Below are 27,284 nucleotides of genomic sequence, written 5' to 3' on the forward strand. Positions count from 1 at the left end.
GGACTATGCTGACAAGTGTAACCCTCAGAACAGGGAATACAGCGAGAACTATACTGACAAGTGTAACCCTCAGGACAGGGAATACAGTGAGAACTACGCTGACAAGTGTAACCCTCAGGACAGGGAATACAGGGAGAACTATGCTGACAAGTGTAACCCTCAGTACAGGGAATACAGTGAGAACTCTGCTGACAAGTGTAACCCTCAGGCCAGGGAGCAGAGTGAGAACTATGCTGACAAGTGTAACCCTCAGAACAGGGAACACAGGGAGAACTCTGCTGACAAGTGTAACCCTCAGGACAGGGAATACAGGGAGAACTCTGCTGACAAGTGTAACCCTCAGAACATGGAATACAGGGAGAACTCTGCTGACAAGTGTAACCCTCAGGCCAGGGAGCAGAGTGAGAACTATGCTGACAAGTGTAACCCTCAGAACAGGGAATACAGGGAGAACTCTGCTGACAAGTGTAACCCTCAGGACAGGGAATACAGGGAGAACTCTGCTGACAAGTGTAACCTCAGAACAGGGAATACAGTGAGAACTACGCTGACAAGTATAACCCTCAGGACAGGGAATACAGGGAGAACTATGCTGACAAGTGTAACCCTCAGACCAGGGAATACAGTGAGAACTACGCTGACAAGTATAACCCTCAGGACAGGGAATACAGGCAGAACTCTGCTGACAAGTGTAACCCTCAGGACAGGGAATACAGGGAGAACTCTGCTGACAAGTGTAACCCTCAGAACAGGGAATACAGTGAGAACTACGCTGACAAGTATAACCCTCAGGACAGGGAATACAGGGAGAACTCTGCTGACAAGTGTAACCCTCAGGACAGGGAATACACGGAGAACTATGCTGACAAGTGTAACCCTCAGTACAGGGAATACAGTGAGAACTCTGCTGACAAGTGTATCCCTCAGGCCAGGGAGCAGAGTGAGAACTGTGCTGACAAGTGTAACCCTCAGAACAGGGAATACAGGGAGAACTATGCTGACAAGTGTAACCCTCAGAACAGGGAATACAGGGAGAACCATGCTGACAAGTGTAACCCTCAGAACAGGGAATACAGTGAGAACTATGCTGACAAGTGTAACCCTCAGAACAGGGAATACAGTGAGAACTACGCTGACAAGTATAACCCTCAGGACAGGGAATACAGGGAGAACTCTGCTGACAAGTGTAACCCTCAGGACAGGGAATACAGGGAGAACTCTGCTGACAAGTGTAACCCTCAGAACAGGGAATACAGTGAGAACTACGCTGACAAGTATAACCCTCAGGACAGGGAATACAGGGAGAACTCTGCTGACAAGTGTAACCCTCAGAACAGGGAATACAGTGAGAACTCTGCTGACAAGTGTAACCCTCAGAACAGGGAATACAGTGAGAACTCTGCTGACAAGTGTAACCCTCAGAACAGGGAATACAGTGAGAACTCTGCTGACAAGTGTAACCCTCAGAACATGGAGCAATATGTCAGTACTCACATCACTGATTATTTCCCCTGACGCCTTAGCAGCCTGGAATGGAATGGCCTCCAGCTTCAGCTTGTATCCGCTGTCTCTCAGCCGGCTCCAGGACTCCTTGTAACGTGTCTGTGGCGGGACAAGAGACCCGTGGTCACACACATTTAACTTGTAGCGCTGCGGTGTTAAATATGACGCACATGTGCGCCATGGAGATCAGAGGTCACAGCCACACAAGAAGCCCCAGCATGGTGCAGTGTAGAGGAACATTTTAGAGCAGTCATTATAATACATAGTACAGTACAGTATACTCATAATACACAGTATGCATTATCATTATTATCCTGCATTTATATTGCTCCTCAAGGGTTCCACAGCGCCTTACAATGCACGTACAGTAAGCAGAGAAAGTGCAAAAGACAAAACATTGCAGAGCATAGGCTCAATGCCGCTGTTGACAGTGGGGGCAATGAGGAATGAGGGAGGGAAAAGCACATGAGTGAAGAGGGCCTTGGTCATGAGAGCTTACGATCTAATTGGGAGAGGCAGACAGACAGGGCTGACACAGTGAGCGAGTGAGCGAGGAGCATAGAGTCCTGAGTTAGGATGAGAGCTGGAAGGCTTTAATATAGAAGTGGGTTTTTGAGAGCCCTTTTGTGCTTTGGTGGGATATGTATCAAGCCTTGAAGAGAGATATAGTGGAGAAGTTGCCCAAGGTAACTAATCAGCTGTGCTAGATAAATGATAGTTAGAAGCTGATATGTTGCTTGGGGCAACTTATCCTCTAGCCGATTAAACAGAGCGATTAAAGATAACAACATCATTATCATTCAATCGCTGGTTAATCGGGCATGAAAATGTCGGAAACGACCAGCGATGCGCGCTCCCGCTGGTCATTTCCGACATCAATCATCGACCGAACATGCCGGTCAATCTGCCGATAATGACAGATTGACCATGTTCGGGGATGAGAGAGGGAGCCTGCACTGACCGACTAATCGTTCAGTGTAGGCACTGCAGGGGATGGGGAACGACGGTACGATTACGATGTCGTAATCGTACTGTCTTTCCCGGGTCGCATAGTGGATGTGCGGCATAAGGCTTGATGCATCTCTGCGGGACTGTGGAGGGAGGTGCAATTAGAGATGTAGGGGGGGTTATATAAAGGATGCACCATATAGTATAATCCATACAGAGTATGCGTAATATACAGTACAATAAGCCCCATACACTATACACCCCACTGTGTATGCCCAATAAACAGTACAACACATACATAGTATGCTCCATACACAGTACACCCCACTATGTATGTCCAATAAACAGTACAACACATACATAGTGTGCTCCATACACAGTACACCACACTATGTATGCCCAATAAACAGTACAACACATACATAGTATGCTCCATACACAGTACACCACACTATGTATGCCCAATAAACAGAACAACACATACATAGTATGCTCCATACACAGTACACCCCACTATGTATGTCCAATAAACAGTACAACACATACATAGTATGCTCCATACACAGTACACCACACTATGTATGCCCAATAAACAGTACAACACATACATAGTATGCTCCATACACAGTACACCCCACTATGTATGCCCAATAAACAGTACAACACATACATAGTATGCTCCATACACAGTACACCACACTATGTATGCCCAATAAACAGTACAACACATACATAGTATGCTCCATACACAGTACACCACACTATGTATGCCCAATAAACAGTACAACACATACATAGTATGCTCCATACACAGTACACCACACTATGTATGCCCAATAAACAGTACAACACATACATAGTATGCTCCATACACAGTACACCACACTATGTATGTCCAATAAACAGTACAACACATACATAGTATGCTCCATACACAGTACACCACACTATGTATGTCCAATAAACAGTACAACACATACATAGTATGCTCCATACACAGTACACCCCACTATGTATGCCCAATAAACAGTACAACACATACATAGTATGCTCCATACACAGTACACCACACTATGTATGCCCAATAAACAGTACAACACATACATAGTATGCTCCATACACAGTACACCACACTATGTATGCCCAATAAACAGTACAACACATACATAGTATGCTCCATACACAGTACACCACACTATGTATGCCCAATAAACAGTACAACACATACATAGTATGCTCCATACACAGTACACCCCACTATGTATGTCCAATAAACAGTACAACACATACATAGTATGCTCCATACACAGTACACCACACTATGTATGCCCAATAAACAGTACAACACATACATAGTATGCTCCATACATGTTCTTCCTTTAGACACCTGTTGAGCAGTGCACTGTTCTGTGTGCCATATACTGACCTCACTAATGTTCAGGGCATTGAGTTTAGCTTGTAGCAGTTCCGGCAGCTCCGCAGTGGCTGTAAACTGGTGTTTCACGTTTTCTCCCTGTTCTTTATATTTGCTCTGTGGAAACAGATATATATATTACATCCTGCACAGCGTATGTATCTCAGAAGCTTGCTAACATGTGTTATGCTATTTCAGCAATTTATCTATAGATTTTATATAGCTGTATATATATATTTTTAGAAGAATTTAGTCTTAATAGCCCAGTTCCCAACTCACATCCACTGCCTGGTTGTAGCTAATCCTAGCCTGGATCATCTCTGGGGTGTCCTGGACACTGGTGAACCTCAGCGCAGACGGCAGCTGCCTGTACGATTTCTGTGCACCGCGAGAGGATAGGCAGAGTGTTAGGCAATGTCTTTCATTTACCAGTTTACTGACGTTATTTCCAAAAAATAAATAATAATAAAATCAGTTTTCACCAAAGGTTTCATCTTCTAATAAACATACTGAATTTTTCAGGGAAACGATCCAGCTGCTCTCTATCTGCCCAGTGGAACTTGGTATAAGTATTAGTGGTGGGTTTGATACAATTTGTAGACATTAACATTGTTACTGTCGGCAACGGTATGTCTGCACCACAATGCCGACAAGATAAAAGGGCGACTTCAAGCACTTTAATGACGTCAGCAGTATAACTTGAAACATGCTGTCAAAGCAGTATGTTTAAAGTTATACAGCCAACAACGTCAAAATGTGCGAGATTTTAAATCAGGCCCTTGATTGGTAATGTTAAAAGCGCTCAAAAACAGTTTATTATTTCACCACTAGGGGTCAGTGTTAAGTTGGAGGTTTTTAGTGATAGATACTAGCCAGGTGTGCAGCCCCTCTCTTCTATTTCTGTGCTTACCCCTTGGGAAAATAAACTGAGAAAATGAAGAGGGTACTGTATATTTCCAAATAATGTTGCATCGCTTTGATAGAGGGATACCACGGGCCCCGGGACAGTTCTAGGAATCCCCACATACGATAATTCCAGATACCTGGGTACCCAGACCACTTAAATCAGAAAAGCCAGATGAGAACTGTCAGGGGTAAAAATATGTCTTGACTTTGTGACAACTCAATAAACTAAATGGAAAATAAAGTTCCACAATCTCCTGCAGAGAATTGAAGCGTCAGAACCAGGACATATATGTACACATTAGTCTCCTTATATAGAATTTAATAATTAATAATAATTAAGATCTTTAGCAGTGTACTCCTAACAATGCATGTTTTCCAGATCTCCTAGTTGGCGCACATGTGTTTTCGTTACTGGTTGACATATTTTAAAAGATTCACAGGTGGTGCTAATTATTTCATTTGCGATACTGAAGAGATCTGTAAAACAGGCAGCTCCAGTCAAATTATAAATATACTATTGCTATTGTGGTCATGGTATGGGCTGGGTAGGGGGGTTTTCAGGCAACCGGAAACCCCCCCTGTGTTTACCTATGCAGTGTGGCTACTGTATGAGCGTCTCACCTCACTGATGAGCTCGGCCGCCTTCTTGGCCTGCATCACATCCAACGAGCCCGTCGTTATCCAGCCAACTCCCCTCATCCACTTTAGGTCAGACTTATACTGGTTCTGAAAGAGGGATAGGAGGAGGTTACACTGCAAAGGTTTTATTTTTTGCCAGAAATTGTAACGGTTTAAAGTTGGGATTCCCTCCAGTTTCCCCACAGATCTCACGGGTCTGACCCCCTTCCCTGGATCTCATTTAAGAAACCAGATAGGATCTATTATACCTTGTGCAGGATACTGCCAGGTGACTGGCACCTTGGCCATCAGTGAAATGTGTTAAACTGTAAGTCTTGCTTTAACCAATTTCAGCAACATTTCTTTCAATCTCTTGTGGATGTTAGTTCGGAATCGGAATAATTAACCTTGGGCCGACCTCCTTCTCCAGTTCACGGTAATTCTATTTTTGAGTCCCATTACCTATCCTTTATAATTATCTTAAAGATCAATAAATGAGAATCTGATTTAAAGCCTCTATGTAGGCCAATTCTGAGTTGTCCTGACAGCTAAGGTGGATCCTGTGAATTACACGGCTGTATTATACTGTATACTGATGGATGCAGACATCGCTGTAATTCTCACAGCCCAATAATGGCAATGGCTTGGTATTTGAAGGGGATGTAGTCAGGGAGACGACGGTCTAAATGTCGAACGCCGGCTTCCCGACTGTCTAATCCCGGCGTGGTACTAAGGACAGGCGACGAAATCACTGAGCCTGACGCCCAGCATACCGAACAAAGGAGGGGGAGGGTTAGGTTTTAGGGCTCCCGGGGGGAGTTAGGGTTAGGTAACCTCCTGGGAGGGTTAGGTTTAGGCTAGGGGAAGGGAAGGTTAGGTTTAGGCACTTAGAGGGGGGTTAGGCACTTGGGGGGGGATGTTAGGGTTAGGCACCCCTAAACGAGGGTTAGGGATAGGGTAGGGAGTTAGGTTAGCGATACTTACCTAATTAGCAGTCGGGATCATCACCTCTACATCCATTTGAAGAGTTGGCAGTGGGGTTAGAGTGTCTCTGTGGGTGCAATCAGCCTCTCAAGTGACAACTTGGTTTAGATGCTGCAGCCATTATATGTGTTGGCTGCAGGTATTATATGATAGCTGTGTGCTGTAAGCTAAGTACAGTATGGGCTCTTCAGAAAGTTTGATACATCTCCCCCTAAGTGACTTGTCTAAGTAGCAAATATCTCTAAAGATAGAAAAGGATGCTGCACTGCGTTTCCAACAGAAGGACTATATTGCTCCTTCACCGAGCGCATCAGCGAAAGTTTTCGGCTCATAAATGTTAGTTTCTTCTTCTGGACACAAAAACAAAATTTCACTTTATTACTTATAAACCAAAAGGGACAACTTATCACTGTGGGGGGAGCTGGCTATGGGGGTAAGGTCCATGTCAGTTGTGCAGCTGACAGCCCTTGTTGATATTCCCCGGCAGCCATCTTGTGATTCCTGTGGTATCAGCCCATCACACCGGTGTACATGGCAGAAGAACACAAGTGAATAGAGTTTTGTTACAGCTGTCACTTACACTCAGCTTGTTGATGTAATAGGTGCCATTTGGGCCTGCTTCAGAGATGGACGCCGATCGCAGGCGCAGCGGCTGTGCGCTAATAGACTAATGCCACAGGAGACAGAACGGAGGTGTCTTGTGTAAAAAGATGTCTCCTGTCAGCTTCTCTGATCCGCTGCTGTGCTCGAGGACGCAACATTGCATCATCTGCGTGAACATCAGTCATCTGAGTGACCCTCAGGTTACTCAGGATATCCAGGAAGTTCAGGATGCTGAAGCCAGTGAGCTTTGTCTGAGGACGCAGAGACTGGCTTCAGCACCCCCAGAAAACGGGGCTGCATCCAAACACCAACAGCATGTCTGCCATACAGATGTGTTCTCCCTCATCATTGCCCAGTGGTGTCAAACAGCCGCTCTTGGCGCCAGGTCTTGCGCTACTGTGTTAGCGCCTGGTGTCTTTTTTTTAATCGAAAATGCGTCTTAGTTGCAAATGCCACCAGGACGCACCAGGAGACTCTGCTGATGAATGCGGTATGCGCCACTTGTATATCTGTGTGTGACTGAGTCTCTGAATCTGCGTACGTTGTGCGAAGTGAAAAGATCAGCAGCAGCTCCTGCTCAGAGGGGGGCTACCGCTGCTGCTAGCCTGGGTCCCCGGCGCCTGCTCAATGATTATGGCAGGCATCGGGACCGGCGCATGCACATAAGCGGCGGTGGCGCACACATAACACCAGCTTCTCGGGGCTGCATTGGTAGCAGCCCCGAGAAGCCCGTTAGGGCTGCCCGAAAGGCAGAGCAGCTACTTCCACTGTAAGCCGCTCTCTGCTGATTGCAGCCTGGACTGGCAGTCCCAGGGGGAGGAGACACCTCCCCCTTGCTGCCTGTCTTCAGCGTGACTGGCAGGTGGCGCTTCCAATGGGAAGCCAGCTCCAGTCATAGCGAAGCAAGTGGCTCGCTGAAGTGGCTGATTTTACTGGGGGGCTAGGTAAGATCCGCCACTGGCTATGATGCTTTTTTACGCGCCAAGTTCCGTCGTGCTGCGTATACAATATGCAAGTGTCGCATTTCAAATTAATCAGTAAAGTCACCTTGTGCGTTCTAGTCGCATTGCGTTGTGATTAAGATGCACTTTGTGCGTCCAAAAAAGATAAAAACGCTAGAAGAGTTGCCACATGGAATATTGAGGGAGGGAGGACGGATCTGTACGTCACAGCCCTAGACTCTGCTTCTGCTCATGCACAGATCGAAAAACATTAGAGACGTACGTACATCCGTGAATTAGGCCCATATTCAGCAGTAATGGGCAGTCTCACAGTAAAAGTTTAAAGCAAGAAAGCGCAGGGATTGGAAATCAACACCCGGACCCGAGTCTGTGGCCCTTATGCAGAGTTGGACGCATGTTAGGTAAACAAAAATGCAGGTGTGAAATGCGTCACAAAGAGACACAATTACGTGTGTTAGCTGAGTCAGTCGTATACAGTATCTCAATGTCACGTACACTATCACTTATATATAACTACCACATGACACATACACTTATGCCCCACATTTGTAATCATTTAGGGGTAGATGCACTAAGCTTTGGAGAGAGATGATGTAACAACCAATCAGCTCCTAACTGTCATTTTTCAAACACAGCCTGTAAAAGTGACAGGAGCTGATTGGTTGGTACTTTATCACTCACCACTTTATAACTCTCCAGGGTTTAGTACATAGAACCCCTAATAAATCCCATTTTCTAATTTTAAACCAGCCACAGGAAATGAGGAAAACTCCTGATGAGAAGTATGTAACATATCAGGCAGTGGGGGGTTAGCACAGAGCAATGCTACAGGTCTCCTCCTAGGAGGTTATAGAGCTGGTAATCTGTAAGTGATAGGAAAGGATCTATGAGATCCCATCTGGGATCAGTTACAGATTGATGTGATCAGCTCTGGGTATAAGTAATCGCTCCCTGGCCGCACTTACGTCACTCTGCAGGTCGTACGCCTTCCGTGCCCATTGCACTTTCATGTCTGTCGGCAGGACGCTGTAGCGGTGGAGGAACGTCTTATACCCGCGATCGGTGGCTAAGGCCTGGGCCATGGTTGCGTGCGCCATGTCTAGCATATCCATGGACATGTGATAGGGTATCTTTGAGTCCTCAAATCCACGTTTGTATTCCAGATCGCTCTGCATTTTGGTCATCTGGAGTGAATGGGACATCTGGGAGTCTTCGTCCGCACGCTGCACCCCGATCAGTTTACCCCTCGTCTTCTCATACCCTTCCTTATACTTTATCTGTAAGGTGCGCACATAAGGTGAGTATTAGGTGACAGGACTCTAAATATACGTAATGTGCAATGGAACAGGCCTCCATCCATTACGTATGTGCGCTGGAACCGGCATCCATCTATAATGTGTGTGTGCTGGAACTGGTCTCCATCTATAATGTGTGTGTGCTGGAACTGGTCTCCATCTATAATGTGTGTGTGCTGGAACTGGCCTCTAATCTATAATGTGTGTGTGCTGTAACTGGTCTCCATCTATAATGTGTGTGTGCTGGAACTGATCTCCATCTATAGTGTGTGTGTGCTGGAACTGGTCTCCATCTATAATGTGTGGGTGCTGGAACTGGTCTCCATCTATAATGTGTGTGTGCTGGAATTGATCTCCATCTATAATGTGTGTGTGCTGGAACTGGTCTCCATCTATAATGTCTGTGTGCTGGAACTGATCTCCATCTATAATGTCTGTGTGCTGTAACTGGTCTCCATCTATAATGTGTGTGTGCTGTAACTGGTCTCCATCTATAATGTGTGTGTGCTGGAACTGGTCTCCATCTATAGTGTGTGTGTGCTGGAACTGGTCTCCATCTATAATGTGTGGGTGCTGGAACTGGTCTCCATCTATAATGTGTGTGTGCTGGAACTGGCCTCTCATCTATAATGTCTGTGTGCTGTAACTGGTCTCCATCTATAATGTGTGTGCTGGAACTGGTCTCCATCTATAGTGTGTGTGTGTGTGCTGGAACTGGTCTCCATCTATAATGTGTGTGTGCTGGAACTGGCCTCTCATCTATAATGTGTGTGTGCTGTAACTGGCCTCATCTATAATGTGTGTGTGCTGTAACTGGCCTCATCTATAAGGTGTGTGTGCTGGTACTGGTCTCCATCTATAATCTGTGTGTGCTGGTACTGGTCTCCATCTATAATGTGTGTGTGCTGGAACTGGCCTCCATCTATAATGTGTGTGCGCTGTAACTGGTCTCCATCTATAATGTGTGTGTGCTGTAACTGGCTTCCATCTATAATGTCTGTGCGCTGGAACTGGTCTCCATCTATAATGTGTGGGTGCCAGAACTGGTCTCCATCTATAATGTCTGTGTGCTGGTACTGGCCTCTCATCTATAATGTCTGTGCTGTAACTGATCTCCATCTATAATGTGTGTGTGCTGGTACTGGTCTCCATCTATAATGTGTATGTGCTGGAACTGGCCTCCATCTATAATGTGTGTGCACTGTAACTGGTCTCCATCTATAATGTGTGTGTGCTGTAACTGGCCTCATCTATAATGTGTGTGTGCTGTAACTGGTCTCCATCTATAATGTGTGTGTGCTGGAACTGGTCTCCATCTATAATGTGTGTGTGCTGGAACTGATCTCCATCTATAATGTGTGTGTGCTGGAACTGATCTCCATCTATAATGTGTGTGCTGGAACTGGCCTCCATCTATAATGTGTGTGTGCTGTAACTGGTCTCCATCTATAATGTGTGTGTGCTGTAACTGGCTTCCATCTATAATGTCTGTGCGCTGGAACTGGTCTCCATCTATAATGTGTGGGTGCCAGAACTGGTCTCCATCTATAATGTCTGTGTGCTGGTACTGGCCTCTCATCTATAATGTCTGTGCTGTAACTGATCTCCATCTATAATGTGTGTGTGCTGGTACTGGTCTCCATCTATAATGTGTATGTGCTGGAACTGGCCTCCATCTATAATGTGTGTGCACTGTAACTGGTCTCCATCTATAATGTGTGTGTGCTGTAACTGGCCTCATCTATAATGTGTGTGTGCTGTAACTGGTCTCCATCTATAATGTGTGTGTGCTGGAACTGGTCTCCATCTATAATGTGTGTGTGCTGGAACTGATCTCCATCTATAATGTGTGTGTGCTGGAACTGATCTCCATCTATAATGTGTGTGTGCTGGAACTGATCTCCATCTATAATGTGTGTGTCCTGGAACTGGCCTCCATCTATAATGTGTTTGTGCTGGAACTGATCTCCATCTATAATGTGTGTGTGCTGGAACTGATCTCCATCTATAATGTGTGTGTGCTGGAACTGATCTCCATCTATAATGTGTGTGTCCTGGAACTGGCCTCCATCTATAATGTGTGTGTGCTGGAACTGATCTCCATCTATAATGTGTGTGCTGGAACTGGCCTCCATCTATAATGTGTGTGTGCTGTAACTGGTCTCCATCTATAATGTGTGGGTGCTGGAACTGGTCTCCATCTATAATGTCTGTGTGCTGGAACTGGCTTCCATCTATAATGTCTGTGCGCTGGAACTGGTCTCCATCTATAGTGTGTGTGTGCTGGAACTGATCTCCATCTATAATGTGTTTGTGCTGTAACTGATCTCCATCTATAATGTGTGTGCGCTGGAACTGGTCTCCATCTATAATGTGTGGGTGCTGGAACAGATCTCCATCTATAATGTGTGTGCTGTAACTGGCCTCCATCTATAATGTGTGTGCTGTAACTGGCCTCCATCTATAATGTGTGGGTGCTGGAACTGGTCTCCATCTATAGTGTGTGTGCGCTGGAACTGGTCTCCATCTATAATGTGTGGGTGCTGGAACTGGTCTCCATCTATAATGTCTGTGTGCTGGAACTGGTCTCCATCTATAATGTGTGAGTGCTGGAACTGGTCTCCATCTACAATGTGCGTATGCTGGAACTGGTCTCCATCTATAATGTGTGAGTGCTGGAACTGGTCTCTATCTACAATGTGCGTGTGCTGGAACTGGTCTGTAACTGAATGTCTGTAGTTCATTGGCCAAGATCTCTGGGATAACAGCAGACATTACATAGCCCTGCTTTACACTATGGGCTGGAGACACACTGTACTTGAGCCTCTCCATGTAAATACAATAAATATTTTTTAAGACATGAGCTAAAGATAAACTCATAAACAATGATTATATTCCACAGAGAAACAATGAGAAAACATTGTGAAATTAAATGCCAATTAAAAACATAAAATGAATAAATACATAATAAACAGCAATATCACATAGGTATATGTATGTCCTCCCCATAGTATGTAGTCTGCTGTATGACCAGCAGGTGTCGCTGTTGTTTCTGGCGTCTATTAAATGGGTTTCATCTGTGTATAAAAGTTCCCCAAACATACATCAACATACTGAAAAGGGGAAAAATATAACGAGCACTGTATCGTATGCTACAGAGGAAACAGACTGCGATGGTCAGATACAGAGATCCCTTTTCTCACAGCACCTGCCTGACATACAGACCAATGTGATATGATAGGGGGATTTTGTACAAATGCTTTAAAATAAATGTTATCCAGGTTCTAGTTCCAGGAACAGCGGGGGTTTCGTACTCACATCACTGGCCAGGTCACGCTTCGCCTTGGCTGTGAGGATGGACAAGGAATCCAAGCGCAGCTCAAATCCTCTCTCCTTCTGCTTTTCCCATCTGCTCTTGTACAGTTTCTGCACAATATGATTTACAGATAGAAGAAGAAAATAGTATATAAAGTGGGTAATTGTGGCTACACGAGCTGTTTGCCAAAAAGACTGTACTCCAGGGGCGAATTAAGGTTTGTAGAGGCCTCTACCAATAAAACTGCCAATAACATATGCTGGTGATGTTATTCCCAGAACCACACACTGTAGTGCCCCCATTCCACACTATGCCACCCTGAAACCCCAGTTCACATATGTCACAGTTAGGGAGGCCAATCCCGGGATTTGGACCTAAAATTTGCGGAATTTCAATCCCAGGATTTCGGGACTAATGTTTTCAGGCTTTATTTAGTTATTTTCAGCCGCACAGCTGGCGGGTCGGACAGCGTCTGAGCCAGGGCTGTAGGAGCTCAGCGCTGCCCAGCTGCCCTGCCCCCCGCCTGTGGGCAGCGTGACGTGATGTCAGAGGTCACGCTGCGTCAGCCCGCCCCTTCACGCGTGCCTGTCCGCCACATTATCTAAACCAATCCCGGGTGTCACAGGATTGAGTATTTTTCAATCTCGAATCCTGGGATTGAAAAAAACCACCCTGGATCGGCCTCTCTAGTTACGGTGCCCCCCACACTGATGATGTACTGCTGTGGTGGGGGTCCCTGCTGTCCTGTTGTTAGTCTGGCTTTAGTGTACGCTATTCTACACCCAGGAACGCATTTGGCATGGTTGGGTTACTGCCCAGAATATCTGATTACTACAGACTGATCCTTCCCATAACGTGACATGAGGTTCCTGGGGTCATTCTGTCATCACAATTGGCCCTTATGTAGTGTTGGGAACAAATACTGTTAAAGTGGTAACATTTGCAGGTGTATTACCTATATTATGATGGAAGGGGTACGTTTTATTTTCCATGCAGGGAATACACTATCTGCCTCGCAAGCAGCACACAAATACACTGGCCAGCTTTATTTTTACACTGTTATTTAGTGTCAGCCCAGAGTGCCTCTCCCCCTCCCAATTCTACATCTGCCTGCACATTATAAATCTCACAACCTGTCAGCACAGCTTATGTTGCCAAGGTGCAATACTGCACCGTCTACCTGTATTTACTATATATGATCTATAAATGTATGCAACCAGTTCTGTATATACCTACAGTATTTACAATCACAAATTTTCCTTCTAGAAATAATGAAGGTAGAGATGTTGAGGAATAAAGATGAACAAGCAACGGGGGTCCGCACCTCTCCCCAGAGCTTCAAAGGGGCTTTCCACTTCTGTACTAAAGCCTTCCAGCTCTCACCTTAACCCACCGCTCCTGGCTCACTGCCTCTCCCCTCTGTGTCACCCCTGTCTGTATGCCTCTCCCCTATAGATTGTAAGCTACATCCTAACCCACCGCTCCATGCTCCTGGCTCACTGCCTCTCCCCTCTGTGTCACCCCTGTCTATATGCCTCTCCCCCTATAGATTGTAAGCTACATCCTAACCCACCGCTCCATGATCCTGGCTCACTGCCTTTCCCCTCTGTGTCACCCCAGTGTGTATGCCTTTCCCCTATAGATTGTAAGATACATCCTAACCCACCCCTTCATGCTCCTGGCTCACTGCCTCTCCCCTCTGTGTCACTCCTGTCTGTATGCCTCTCCCCTATAGATTGTAAGCTCTCATCCTAACCTGCCGCTCCATGCTCCTGGCTCACTGCCTCTCCCCTCTGTGTCACCCCTGTCTATATGCCTCTCCCCCTATAAATTGTAAGCTACATCCTAACCCACCGCTCCATGATCCTGGCTCACTGCCTCTCCCCTCTGTGTCACCCCTGTCTGTATACCATTTCCCTATAGATTGTAAGCTCTCATCTGAACCCACCAATTCATGCTCCTGGCTCACTGCCTCTCCCTTCTGTGTCACTCCTGTCTGTGTGCACCTGCCGCTCCATGCTCCTGGCTCACTGCCTCTCCCCTCTGTGTCACCCCAGTGTGTATGTATCTCCAATATATATTGTAAGCTACATCCTAACCCACTGCTTCATGCTCCTGGCTCACTTCCTCTCCCCTCTGTGTCACTCCTGTCTGTATGCCTCTCCCCTATAGATTGTAAGCTCTCATCCTAAGCTGCCGCTCCATGCTCCTGGCTCACTGCCTCTCCCCTCTGTGTCACCCCTGTCTGTATACCATTTCCCTATAGATTGTAAGCTGCATCCTAACCCACCGCTCCATGATCCTGGCTCACTGCCTCTCCCCTCTGTGTCACCCCTGTCTATATGCCTCTCCCCCTATAGATTGCAAGCTACATCCTAACCCACCGCTCCATGATCTTGGCTCACTGCCTCTCCCCTCTGTGTCACCCCTGTCTGTATACCATTTCCCTATAGATTGTAAGATGCATCCTAACCCACCGCTCCATGATCCTGGTTCACTGCCTCTCCCCTCTGTGTCACCCCTGTCTGTATGCCTCTCCTCTATAGATTGTAATCTACATCCTAACTCACCGCTCCATGCTCCTGGCTCACTGCCTCTCCCCTCTGTGTCACCCCTGTCTATATGCCTCTCCACCTATAGATTGTAAGCTACATCCTAACCCACCGCTCCATGCTCCTGCTCACTGCCTCTCCCCTCTGTGTCACCCCTGTCTGTATACCATTTCCCTATAGATTGTAAGCTGCATCCTAACCCACCGCTCCATGCTCCTGGCTCACTGCCTCTCCCCTCTGTGTCACCCCTGTCTGTATACCATTTCCCTATAGATTGTAAGCTGCATCCTAACCCACCGCTCCATGCTCCTGGCTCACTGCCTCTCCCCTCTGTGTCACCCCTGTCTGTATACCATTTCCCTATAGATTGTAAGCTCTCATCCGAACCCACCGATTCATGCTCCTGGCTCACTGCCTCTCCCCTCTGTGTCACTCCTGTCTGTATGCACCTGCCGCTCCATGCTCCTGGCTCACTGCCTCTCCCCTCTGTGTCACCCCAGTGTGTATGCCTCTCCCCTATAGATTGTAAGCTACATCCTAACCCACTGCTCCATGATCCTGGCTCACTGCCTCTCCCCTCTGTGTCACCCCTGTCTGTATGCCTCTCCCCTATAGATTGTAATCTACATCCTAACCCACCGCTCCATGCTCCTGGCTCACTGCCTCTCCCCTCTGTGTCACCCCTGTCTATATGCCTCTCCACCTATAGATTGTAAGCTACATCCTAACCCACCGCTCCATGCTCCTGGCTCACTGCCTCTCCCCTCTGTGTCACCCCTGTCTGTATACCATTTCCCTATAGATTGTAAGCTGCATCCTAACCCACTGCTCCATGATCCTGGCTCACTGCCTCTCCCCTCTGTGTCACCCCTGTCTGTATACCATTTCCCTATAGATTGTAAGCTCTCATCCGAACCCACCGATTCATGCTCCTGGCTCACTGCCTCTCCCCTCTGTGTCACTCCTGTCTGTATGCCTCTCCCCTATAGATTGTAAGCTACATCCTAACCCACTGCTCCATGATCCTGGCTCACTGCCTCTCCCCTCTGTGTCACCCCTGTCTGTATACTATTTCCCTATAGATTGTAAGCTGCATCCTAACCCACCGCTCCATGATCCTGGCTCACTGCCTCTCCTCTCTGTGTCACCCCTGTATACAGCCTTTTCCCTTTTGTGCCTTTACTTTCCTAAACTGTACTATCATCCCCTCCCCAGTTGGGCTTACCTGGCACTTCTTTGTGGGTATTTTGACTGCATGTGCTGCAATATTTATATAGCTTGTGTCCTATGTCCTGATTCAGAGTTGGACGCTATTGCTGTTGCAGCTGTGATTTTCGCAGCTGAGAATTTTCCGAAAATATGCCAATGCAACAGCCGCCGGGACATGTACTGAGACGCCCACCGCAGCCATCGCAGCTGTCCGCAACTGTGTACACACACGCAGCAGCATCAGACGCAGATCGCCGCAACTGAAGCACAGAAGCCATGTCATCTGCGTGCTGGATCTCAGACACAGCTGGGAACACGCCCCGAAAGCGTCCAGAACACGCTTCTGTTTTAAACGTCCCTCCCTGCTGCCTCCCACAAAACGTTAGCTTCCTGTCAATCACACTGCGAATAAAGACTTACAGCGTGCAACTACGGTAATGTACATCGACGCATCCACAATGGCAAAAAAAAATCGCACCATTTGCGAAAACATCGGCACAGCGCACAAATCTGAATCAAGTCTAACATTCTTTAATGTTTTGTACTGTAAGACTTTGGCACTCATTTGTTTTTTCCACTGTTTTTTGTTCATATATTATGTAATTCGCACCACATACAGTAATTAAAGATTATTAATAATAAGAATTCTAATAATTATAACAGTAGAAATTAGATCCAAATTCACAAAACTGATCTTAATGATTTGAAAGCGGTTACAGCTGTCACATGACATTGCTACACTGTTACACTGTAATAGAACCACAGACGCCGATCACTACACTGTGTAAATAGCGCGGGAGTATTGTCACCTCGCTCAGGTTGACCGCATTGATTCTGGCTTGTTGGAAGACGGGTTCATCGTTATGCATTGTGTAGTGATGGAGGAGATCCTCTGTACCGGATTTATATGCAATCTGTAAGTGAGACACCAGGAAAAGGGGTTATTCTTTAGGGGGTGTCACAAACCTATACCTCTGTGCTGTACGTTACAGCCTCCTGGGTTCATTTAGGCCAGTGTTTCCCAACTCTAGTGTACAGGCAACACAAGCAGTGCATGTTTTCCAGGTCTACTCACAGAATCATAAGTGAAATAAGTAGCACCACTTCTCGAAATGTGTCAGTCAGTCAGTAATGACTACAACTGTGATCAAACAAGGAGATATGGAAAACATGCACTGGATTTGGGAAAAAATGATTTAGGACATTAAATTCACACTTACAGTAAATTATAAATTGCGCCACTTCTATAAGTTTACCAATGTGCCTAAAACATGACATGTTGTGAACGTGCCTCTCCCATAAACATGGCATCTGTGAAGAATGTTGTAGGCAGAACAGGGTTGAAGGATAGCAACAAGCTGGATTGCCAAGCAGTGTGTATAGGGGATGTGGTCAATATCCCGACCTTGGGGATTCTGGCGGTTAGAATGCCAACGCCGGAATTCAGAAACCTGTCAGGATCTCGGCGCCGGCATCTCGACTGCCAGAATTCTGGAGGTAAGTTGCGGGGTTAGAGAGATGGTCAGCGTTAGTTACTAAGGGGGGAGGGTTAGGTTTAAGTTGCGGAGAGGGGGATTTTAAGTTTAGACACTAGGGGAGGGAGGTTAGGTGTAAGCACCGGGGAGGGTTAGGGTTAGTGTAGGGAGAGGGGGAGGGATAGGATACTTACCAACAGGTGTCGGGATCCTAACCCTGTCAGGGTGCCGGTGTCGGGATTTTGATCGTCGGGATCCCGAGCGCCCGTACCCGTCCTGTGTATAGGGGGGTACAAAGTATGCAGCCTATCTGGGAGTCTGTAATAACACCGCCATGCCATGTGGTGCAGCTTCTGCGCAGGACTGATACATCTGCATAGTGCGCTGCTCATTTATAGTTGAACAAACATCAATTATATTTTTTCGGCGTAAGATGAGAATTTGCATACAAACCAACATAATGCCTGACGTAATCCTGGCGCAAATGGTATTGTGTTTAACCCTGCTGCGTCCTACTGAACATATGTACATATTATTTTCCCTATGTACTTTCTGAGGGCCGGATTCAGAGACGTACGCTCACCTGATGGTTCACATACATCTTCCATGGTTTTGGCTCTGCGCATGTGCAGAACGGGTACTGGGATCTCATCCGCAGAACTCCCAAGCTGCTCCATGATTGACATGCTGCTGCGTTTGGGGGGATAAGGAGCAGGGGCGTGACTGGCCACCGTTCCTGGAAATTAGTGTCGCATGCATTTTCTGGGAGGGCTGAGGCCATAGTCTGCATCAGTGGATGCAGATTTCCTGGCCTCGCGGCGGCCAGGACCCGTTAAAGCTTTAGATTTTTTAGCCTGGCCAAAGGAGCACCCATCGTGACCATCGGTCATTATGGTTGCAATGGTAACCCCAGGCTGCGACCTGAGATGCAGCAAGGAGGTGTCTGTTTCATACAGACGCCTCCTGCTGCATTTGCATTTTCGATGGACGGAACTGCAGTCACTTGTGTGCAACTCTGCTATTCCGTCCAGCTTTGTATCAGACCCCGAGTGTATATGTCCCCATTGATAGACAGGTAGAATTTCGTATACAATGATTCCTCCGTCCCCTTGTTGGAATGACTGCCAGTTAGGAGAAAAACTCAGCTCCCCTCAATATCTAAGCTCCCAGCCTGAAGAAGTTCAGTTTGTGTACGGTTGTTGGTTGGAAGCTGATTGGAGGAGCCAAACTCTACTATTTAGACAGCGAATACCAGAAGCTGAGGCGCCAGCAGAACACGGAGGTTACTTGTAGAGAGGGGACAGGAATTAACAAGGAAAAAACATTTTTAGTATGGAGTTTTCCTGGGAAGGCAGATAGAACGTCCCGTGACCACAAGGTCTGATCTATTTCCAGCTCCCCGTTCTCCTGTTACACTGAGCCCGGCACCTGTTCCCCTGTACTGTACCGCTCCGTAATTAGAGGCTACTCACGTCACTCTGCAGCTCCTGGCTCTTCTTGGCGTGCTGAATGTGGGGGCTGTCGGCTACGCTGGTGAACTTCAGCGTGTCGGCTTTCTGACGATACTTTTTCTGAAATAACACAAAATTAAACCATTTTAATCTGTTTATTTCATCCATTCTCCAGCACAATGAGAAGAATTATTACCCAGCGCGTGTCCCTACAAAATGTCGCGCCTCCATCATTTACACACGTGATATTATTCCTCTGATGGAACCGAAAAATGATTCAAAAACCTGAAAGGGGACCTGATGCGAAGTAGCGCGCACAGAGGGACCGGATGCTGAGTCGGCGCAAATTGGCTGTAGGTGCCGACAGCCACTGGCGGTTGTTTTATTATCTTATGCTACTGCGAGATTCTGTATGGCTAATGTGGGGGTTCTTGCGTCTGCAAGCGGAAATCTGTGTCGCCCATCGATTTTACGCCCGCTGCTGCAGCCGACATCATTAGTATGGTCACGTGCACCAGCTCCATGCCATGTGCAAGAGATCCCGCCAGGAAAAGGTTTCCCTTCCCCATTACGTGCTGCTCAGAATCGCGCAGAGTTTTGGATACATGCCCACGACAGGGCGGTTCCGTGCGCTTGCATTTTTGCCACCCCAAAACATCCAATTTCATAGAAAGACGGAAATGACAGAGTTCTGTGCGACTCAGAACAGGACGGACATGCGCAAAAGTGTGTATCTGCACATGCGCTATATGTAAAAAATTGACATTTTGCATCCGTGCATATAGATCTGTCTGATTCAAAATCACCCCGGGGGCTGCAATGCCGGACGACGGCACCAGCCAGATTTAGTACCATATGCTAATGCAGTTACCTGCACAGCTTAATGCTTATTGTTGTATCGCCCCTGTTTTTCTGTCTGCAGCCGCGACCGCCATCATTTATATCAGCGCTAACACCCACCCCATGCTGGGTGCAAGAGTACCGTCTGATACAGACCCTTCCCCATACGCACCACTCTGAGTCGCCAGAGCTATGTGTCCACGACACTCCCACCAAACGCTTCTCTAGTGTGGGTCAGTAAAGCAGTTGCCCATTTGCCCAGAAATGACTATTTTACGGCCTGAGAGGTGCGGCTGAGAGTCGCTCGGAGATACGCAAATATGCGTATGCTCTCCACTGCGCATGCTCTGTTTGCTAAAAGTCGCTAGATGCGGCCACATACGTGTAACAAAGAATCAGGCTCTTTACTGTATCTCTAATCTCTACTGACTGGTGGCCCATCAGATAGGATGTGTACGATAATTCATTGCATCTTAGCAAAGCAACCAACATGACAAGCGCCACTATATATCAATATGAAATACAGTAAATTAATGTTATTTGTGCCTGTATGGTTTTATTTTATTGCAGCATAGATTATAGTGAATATGAACCATATTAATAAATAATATTTCCCTGGAAAGATTGGAACATTCCACTGTAAATAATGGCAATTTAATAGCAGCTAAGTAGTAGATACACAAAGTATATGCAGACGTATATCCCGCACCATACTCACTAGAAGAAATCAAGATCATCCATTGTGTTGCCTTATTATATATATATGTAGATATATACACACATACAGTGCATCTGGAAAGTATTCACAGCGCTTCACTTTTTCCACATTTTGTTATGTTACAGCCTTATTCTAAAAGGAATTAATTCATTTTTGTCCTCAAAATTCTACACACAATACCCCATAATGACAAAGCGTAATAAGTTTTTTTTAGATTTTTGCAAATTTAATTAAAAAAAAACAAAAACTAAGAAATCACATGTACATAAGTGTTCACGCCCTTTGCTCAATACTTTGTTGATGCACCTTTGGCAGCAATTACAGCCTCAAGTCTTTTTGAATATGATGCCACAAGCTTGGCACACCTATATTTGGGCAGTTTTGCCCATTCCTCTTTGCAGCACCTCTCAAGCTCCATCAGGTTGGATGGGAAGAGTCGGTGCACAGCCATTTTCAGATCTCTCCAGAGATGTTCAATCGGATTCAAGTCTGGGCTCTGGCTGGGCCACTCAAGGACATTCACAGAGTTGTCCTGAAGCCACCTGATATCTTGGCTGTGTGCTTAGGGTCGTCGTCCTGCTGAAAGATGAACTGTCACCCCAGTCTGAGGTCAAGAGTGCTCTGGAGCAGGTTTTCATCCAGGATGTCTCTGTACATTGCTGCATTCATCTTTCCCTCTATCCTGATTAGTCTCCCAGTTCCTGCCGCTGAAAAACATCCCCACAGCATGATGCTGCCACCACCATGCTTCACTGTAGGGATGGTATTGGCCTGGTGATGTGCGGTGCCTGGTTTCCTCCAAACATAACGCCTGGCATTCACGCCAAAGAGTCCAATCTTTGTCTCATCAGACCAGAGAGTCCTTCAGGTGCATTTTGGCAAACTCCAGGTGGGCTGCCATGTGCTTTTTACTAAGGAGTGGCTTCCGACTGGCCACTCTAATATACAGGCCTGATTGGTGGATTGCTGCAGAGATGGTTGTCCTTCTGGAAGGTTCTCCTCTCTCCACAGAGAAATGCTGTAGCTCTGACAGAGTGACCATCGGGTTCTTGGTCACCTCCCTGACTAGGGCCCTTCTCCCCCGCTCGTTCAGTTTAAACGGCCGGCCAACTCTAGGAAGAGTCCTGTGGTTCCAAACTTCTTCCATTTACAGATGATGGAGGCCACTGTGCTCATCAGGATCTTCAAAGCAGCAGATATTTTCTGTACCCTTCCCCAGATTTATGCCTCGAGACAATCCTGTCTCGGAGGTCTACAGATAATTCCTTGGACTTCATGCTTGGTTTGTGCTCTGACATGCACTGTCAAGTATGGGACCTTATATAGACAGGTGTATGCCTTTCAAAATCATGTCCAATCAACTGAATTTACCACAAGTGGACTCCAATTAAGCTGTAGGAACATCTCAAGGATGATCAGTGGAAACAGGATGCACCTGAGCATCAATTTTGAGCTTCATGGCACATGCCGTGAATACTTATGTACATGTGATTTCTTAGTGTTTTTTTTTTTTAATTAAATTTGCAAAAATCTCAAAAAAAACTTTTTACACGTTGTCATTATGGGGTATTGTGTGTAGAATTTTGAGGACAAAAATAAATGTATTCCATTTTGGAATAAGGCTGTAACATAACAAAATGTGGAAAATGTGAAGCGCTGTGAATACTTTCCGGATGCACTGTATATATATATATAGATATATATATATATATATATATAGATATATATATATATATAGATATATATATATATATATATATATATATATATATATAAAGTACAGTACAGTACTCAGCAAATAGACCCTGACTTTGTGTGCCTCCTGGATGATCTTGAACGCATTTCGCTCACCTCACTGACTAGGTCCCCAGCTTTCTTCGCCTGTTCCACGTTCACGCTGCCTTCCGTGGTCCACCCGACTCCTTTCATCCACTCCAGGTCTGCTTTGTACTGACGCTGGAATGGAATAATTCAAATGTCAAAGTTGATTGATGACATTTTTTAGTTAAGGCTTAAAAAAAAAAAATCTGTCCAAGTATAGATCAGGATTTGTCAAACGCGTGGCCGCATTACAACCGCAAATTCAGGTTAATGGTTCTTTAAATGAAAATGATGCAGGATCTCTCCGACAGTGATGTCACCGCAATTTCCACCCCGAGGCGAAACCAACCTAAATTTGTCAGGGATGGTCGTATACCTTTAAACATCCTTATGTGACATAACGTTTCTCACCTCACTCTGGAGATCATAGGCCTTCTTTGCCCATGTCACCTTCATATCCTCGGGCAATACGGTGTACTCGTGGAGCTTCTGACGGTAATCCAGGTCGCTGGCCAAGGCCTGGGCTTTCTTGGCGTGAGTGATGTTCACCATATCCATTGGCAAATGGAACTGCGTCTTGCTCTCCTCAAAATCTTTCTTGTAGGTGACCTAGTACATAATAACAGTCGAGGGATTAGCTCGCTCTCGCATGGAGTGCGTTTCTCTTGCACTTTGTGGATGGTTACGCTACCTCGCTGCTTAGCTTCCCGACTTGCAGGGAGTGCAGTAGTCGGGAGTCGCTTGTGGCTGCGGCCTTCCCCTTGTTCCTCTCGTATTCCTCTCTGTACTTGATCTAGTGATAGAGAACAAAGATTAGGAGACATATGAAGGTCACTCACCGAGACTGGATGAAGAACAAACATACAAAAAAAACCAAACAGAATAAAAACAATTTGAGGCCATTTCTTTTGGCGCAAAGGAGTTGGTGGTCCCCATTAATATAACATGGACAGGACAGGTAGGGCCCTATATTGTGAACACCTTAGGCAAAATAGTTTGAAGTAATCGTTCAAGGGGAGGGGGTCAGATATAGGGCCCTCCATATGTACTTTTTGCTTCAAGCCTAAGATTCTGTTGGACCAGCCCCGCTGCCCATGTAACATGTGACGGAACCGGGTTCCTGCGTTTCATATGTCTCACGTACATCACTTGCGTTGTCTCTTGATGCCTTAGCAGAGATGATAGACATGGAATCCAGATTCATCTCAAAGCCCTGACCTTTGCTCTTCCTCCAGTCTTCCTTATACTTGTTCTACACAGAAAGATAAAACATAGTCAAACCCTGATAGCTTTCCATTATCGAGACTCTCCCACAGCACTATTACCCGTTATCTTTTATTAATACAGCCCAGGGCCGCAATGAGTGTTGTGCAACCTGTGCCGCCTCCATCCAGGGAGCAAAACAAATGGTGGCATCACAGTCACTGTCCCAAAGACTCCCTACAGAGGCACCCCGCCGCCCTTTCTCCGGCTTCACAGAAATGAGCAGGGGCTTCTTTTGGACATGCCCAGACCCCATCTTCCAGTGCTTCTAAATATTTTACAGTGCTTTACAGAGAATGTCTAATCACTGGCCCATTGGAGCTTTCAGTCTACTAGGGATCATTTTATTAGAAGTCAGCCAATATGGTTTTTGGACTCCAGAATAAACAGCTCTTGGCCTCAGCACTGTAATACTTTGGCCAATGACAGCCAATGACTCATTCATTGCCTCTGGCATCCGAACATGGGGTAATGAGGGGATGTAATGAGGGTTTCAGTCTAGCACTGGTACAGAAGGGTAGATGTATCGAGCCGTGAAGATAAAGTGGACAGAGATAAAGTATCAACCAATCCGCTCCTAACTGTCATTTTCATACACAGCCTGTTAAAGTTAGAAGCCGATTGGTTGGTAAGTTATCTCTCTCCATGGCTTGAAACATCTCCCCCAGAATTCCTATAAGATTTATATACAAGAATGCAGTTTTGTACCTTTACAGTTGAATTTGGTTGTGATGAATACAATTTCTTTATTGCTATATGTCTAACGATTTCTAAAGGAAAATTGTTTGTTTTGGTAGCTTTATATGTTGTGTGCCTTTTATATTGATATTGTGTGTGCCTTTTATATTTATATTGTGTGTGCCTTTTATATTTATATTGCGTGTGCCTCTTATAATTATATTGTGTGTGCCTTTTATATTTATATTGTGTGTGCCTTTTATATTTATATTGTGTGTGCCTCTTATATTTATATTGTGTGTGCCTTTTATATTTATATTGCGTGTGCCTCTTATAATTATATTGTGTGTGCCTTTTATATTTATATTGTGTGTGCCTCTTATATTTATATTGTATGTGCCTCTTATATTTATATGTTGCGTGTGCCTTTTATATTTATATATTGTGTGTGCCTCTTATATTTATATTGTATGTGCCTCTTATATTTATATTGTGTGTGCCTCTTATATTTATATGTTGCGTGTGCCTTTTATATTTATATATTGTGTGTGCCTCTTATATTTATATTGTGTGTGCCTCTTATATTTATATTGTGTGTGCCTCTTATATTTATATTGTGTGTGCCTCTTATATTTATATTGTGTGTGCCTTTTATATTTATATTGTGTGTGCCTTTTATATTTATATTGTGTGTGCCTCTTATATTTATATGTTGCGTGTGCCTTTTATATTTATATATTGTGTGCCTTTTATATTTATATTGTGTGTGCCTTTTATATTTATATTGTGTGTGCCTCTTATATTTATATGTTGCGTGTGCCTTTTATATTTATATATTGTGTGCCTTTTATATTTACACCCGGCGATTCTGGAGGTAGAATGGAAGATGGATACCTCACTATAGAGCTCAGCATTCGCCTTTGCTTTCACCATGTCCGGCACATCCCGTGGGAGCGTATAGTGAGTCTTAGATTTCTCATAGTCCGCTCTGTAATTCAACTGAGAAAACCAGGTGACACCATTATTTCTGCAGCAGCACGAAACTACAATGATTATTACTAATATAACACACAAGCAACCTTAATACACACAAGCAACCTTAATACTACATTTATCCTATAATTTTATATATAACATGTTCCAACCTGTAGATTCATTTTACTACTGTAATAGTGCAAAAATAGTTAATAATATTGTTTACTAGAGATGTGCGCTGAACCCACAAAATTGTTGAAAAAGTTTTTTAAAAATAACTAAAATCTTGTGAATTTTCGAATTCAAAACCCGAAATTCGGTTTTAAAATCCCAATTTCCAAACTGCGGGAAGATCAGAACCGCGATTTGGATCTGTCCGGATTCACAAAATTCAGGTGGATTTGGATTTCTGGAGAACCAAACTGAATGCCTCTATTCTTTACCGGCGGACTACAAATCCCAACAAGCCTGTCCCAGCATGATTGCATTTCTGGAACATCAAGTGCCAGCATGCCCGGACCATAAGGACCCGCTGGCACCTGTAATCTGCCTGCAAAGAAAACATTAAATAAAGACAGTACTTGCACACAGCATGCTTTAGTATTTTATAATAGATTAAAAAAAAATCACAAACACCAGACCCATGAGTGGCCTCCTCTTGGGTCCATGTAAGTATCTTTGGGGTAGGTATCTTTGGTTAAACCGCAAACACGATCCATAGGGACTTGCACTGCACTTACTGTACAAGTGCCTACCCCGAAAGACTGGTTACTGACGGTCACACCATAGGATTTAATGGTGGAAGAGCTGATTGACTGAGAGCGGATGGTAGTGTCCGCTCTCAGCCAATCAGTGCTTCCCCATTATACCGTATGAAGTGACTGGCAGTAACTGTTCATTCGGGGTAGGCACTTGTACAGTAAGTACATTGCAAGTCCGTATGGATCGGGGTTGCAGTTTGTCATTTTCTGAAGACCAAGGATGCCTTCAAGGACCCAAGAGGGAGCCACTCAGGGGTCTGGTAAGTATTCATTTTTTGTTTATCTTTTATAAAATACAAAAACATGCATTATGTAAGTACTGTCTCTTTATTTCAAAGATTTCTTTACAGGTGGACTACTGGTGGTTTCAAAAGTACTACCATGCCTGGGCTGCCTGCCTGGGACTTGTAGTCCATTTGTAACAAACAACATTATTTACTATTTTCTGACTATCAACCCCGCATCAGCCACTACCAGGTGTGTAGGGAAAAGCCCTGGGCTTTCAGCCCAAAGCTGGTAGTTACATGGGATTGGGGCATTTTATTATCGGGGTCCCCATTTTCCGAGGAATTCCAGCCCTGTGCTGATCAGTTTGGGTCTGTTTGCCATTATGGCAGAGGGACACCACACTGTGTCTCCCTGCTATAACATCAGTCCCCTGGTGCTGATTATTGGAGAATAGGGAACCCCACGCCATTCTCCCTTTATTTTCAAATACCAGGCCAGGCTCAGAGGTCCAGGGCTGGTTATTGATTTGGCAGGGGAACATAACACATTTTTTTTTATTTAACTATTTCGCTGCTACGAGCAGATAAATTAGTGGCTTTGGAGAAGTGTGTCCGGAATATATCATATTTACTACTAGGGTTATTAGCTCTTGATTAATGAAAACATTCTATAGGGTCGTATAGTATATTAAACTGCCAACCTGCAGCCACTGCAGTGCCACTATGTTTCCTAGATGCAGGGGCGTTTTAAGAGTGGAGGGGGCC

At 45.3% G+C, this 27,284-nt stretch overlaps 1 protein-coding gene across 2 annotated transcripts in view; it reads right to left on the bottom strand.

Moving 5' to 3' along the window:
- NRAP (nebulin related anchoring protein) overlaps nt 1-27,284 on the bottom strand; it is a 157,116-nt gene that overhangs the window by 46,757 nt on the left and 83,075 nt on the right. For both annotated transcript variants that reach the window (XM_088468250.1, XM_088468251.1), the window contains exons 16-28: nt 25,451-25,555; nt 23,760-23,867; nt 23,307-23,408; nt 23,027-23,224; nt 22,646-22,750; nt 19,258-19,356; nt 17,120-17,224; nt 12,552-12,659; nt 8,904-9,215; nt 5,393-5,497; nt 4,145-4,243; nt 3,878-3,982; nt 1,495-1,602 (exon numbers count right to left, since the gene is read on the bottom strand). In XM_088468250.1, coding sequence (XP_088324376.1) covers nt 1,495-1,602; nt 3,878-3,982; nt 4,145-4,243; nt 5,393-5,497; nt 8,904-9,215; nt 12,552-12,659; nt 17,120-17,224; nt 19,258-19,356; nt 22,646-22,750; nt 23,027-23,224; nt 23,307-23,408; nt 23,760-23,867; nt 25,451-25,555 — 1,659 coding nt within the window. The remainder of the gene's footprint in view (nt 1-1,494; nt 1,603-3,877; nt 3,983-4,144; nt 4,244-5,392; nt 5,498-8,903; nt 9,216-12,551; nt 12,660-17,119; nt 17,225-19,257; nt 19,357-22,645; nt 22,751-23,026; nt 23,225-23,306; nt 23,409-23,759; nt 23,868-25,450; nt 25,556-27,284) is intronic.

Source organism: Taudactylus pleione, unplaced genomic scaffold, assembly GCF_031769625.1.
Source record: "Taudactylus pleione unplaced genomic scaffold, aTauple2 ptg000083l, whole genome shotgun sequence".
Classification (NCBI taxonomy): Eukaryota; Metazoa; Chordata; class Amphibia; order Anura; family Myobatrachidae; genus Taudactylus; species Taudactylus pleione.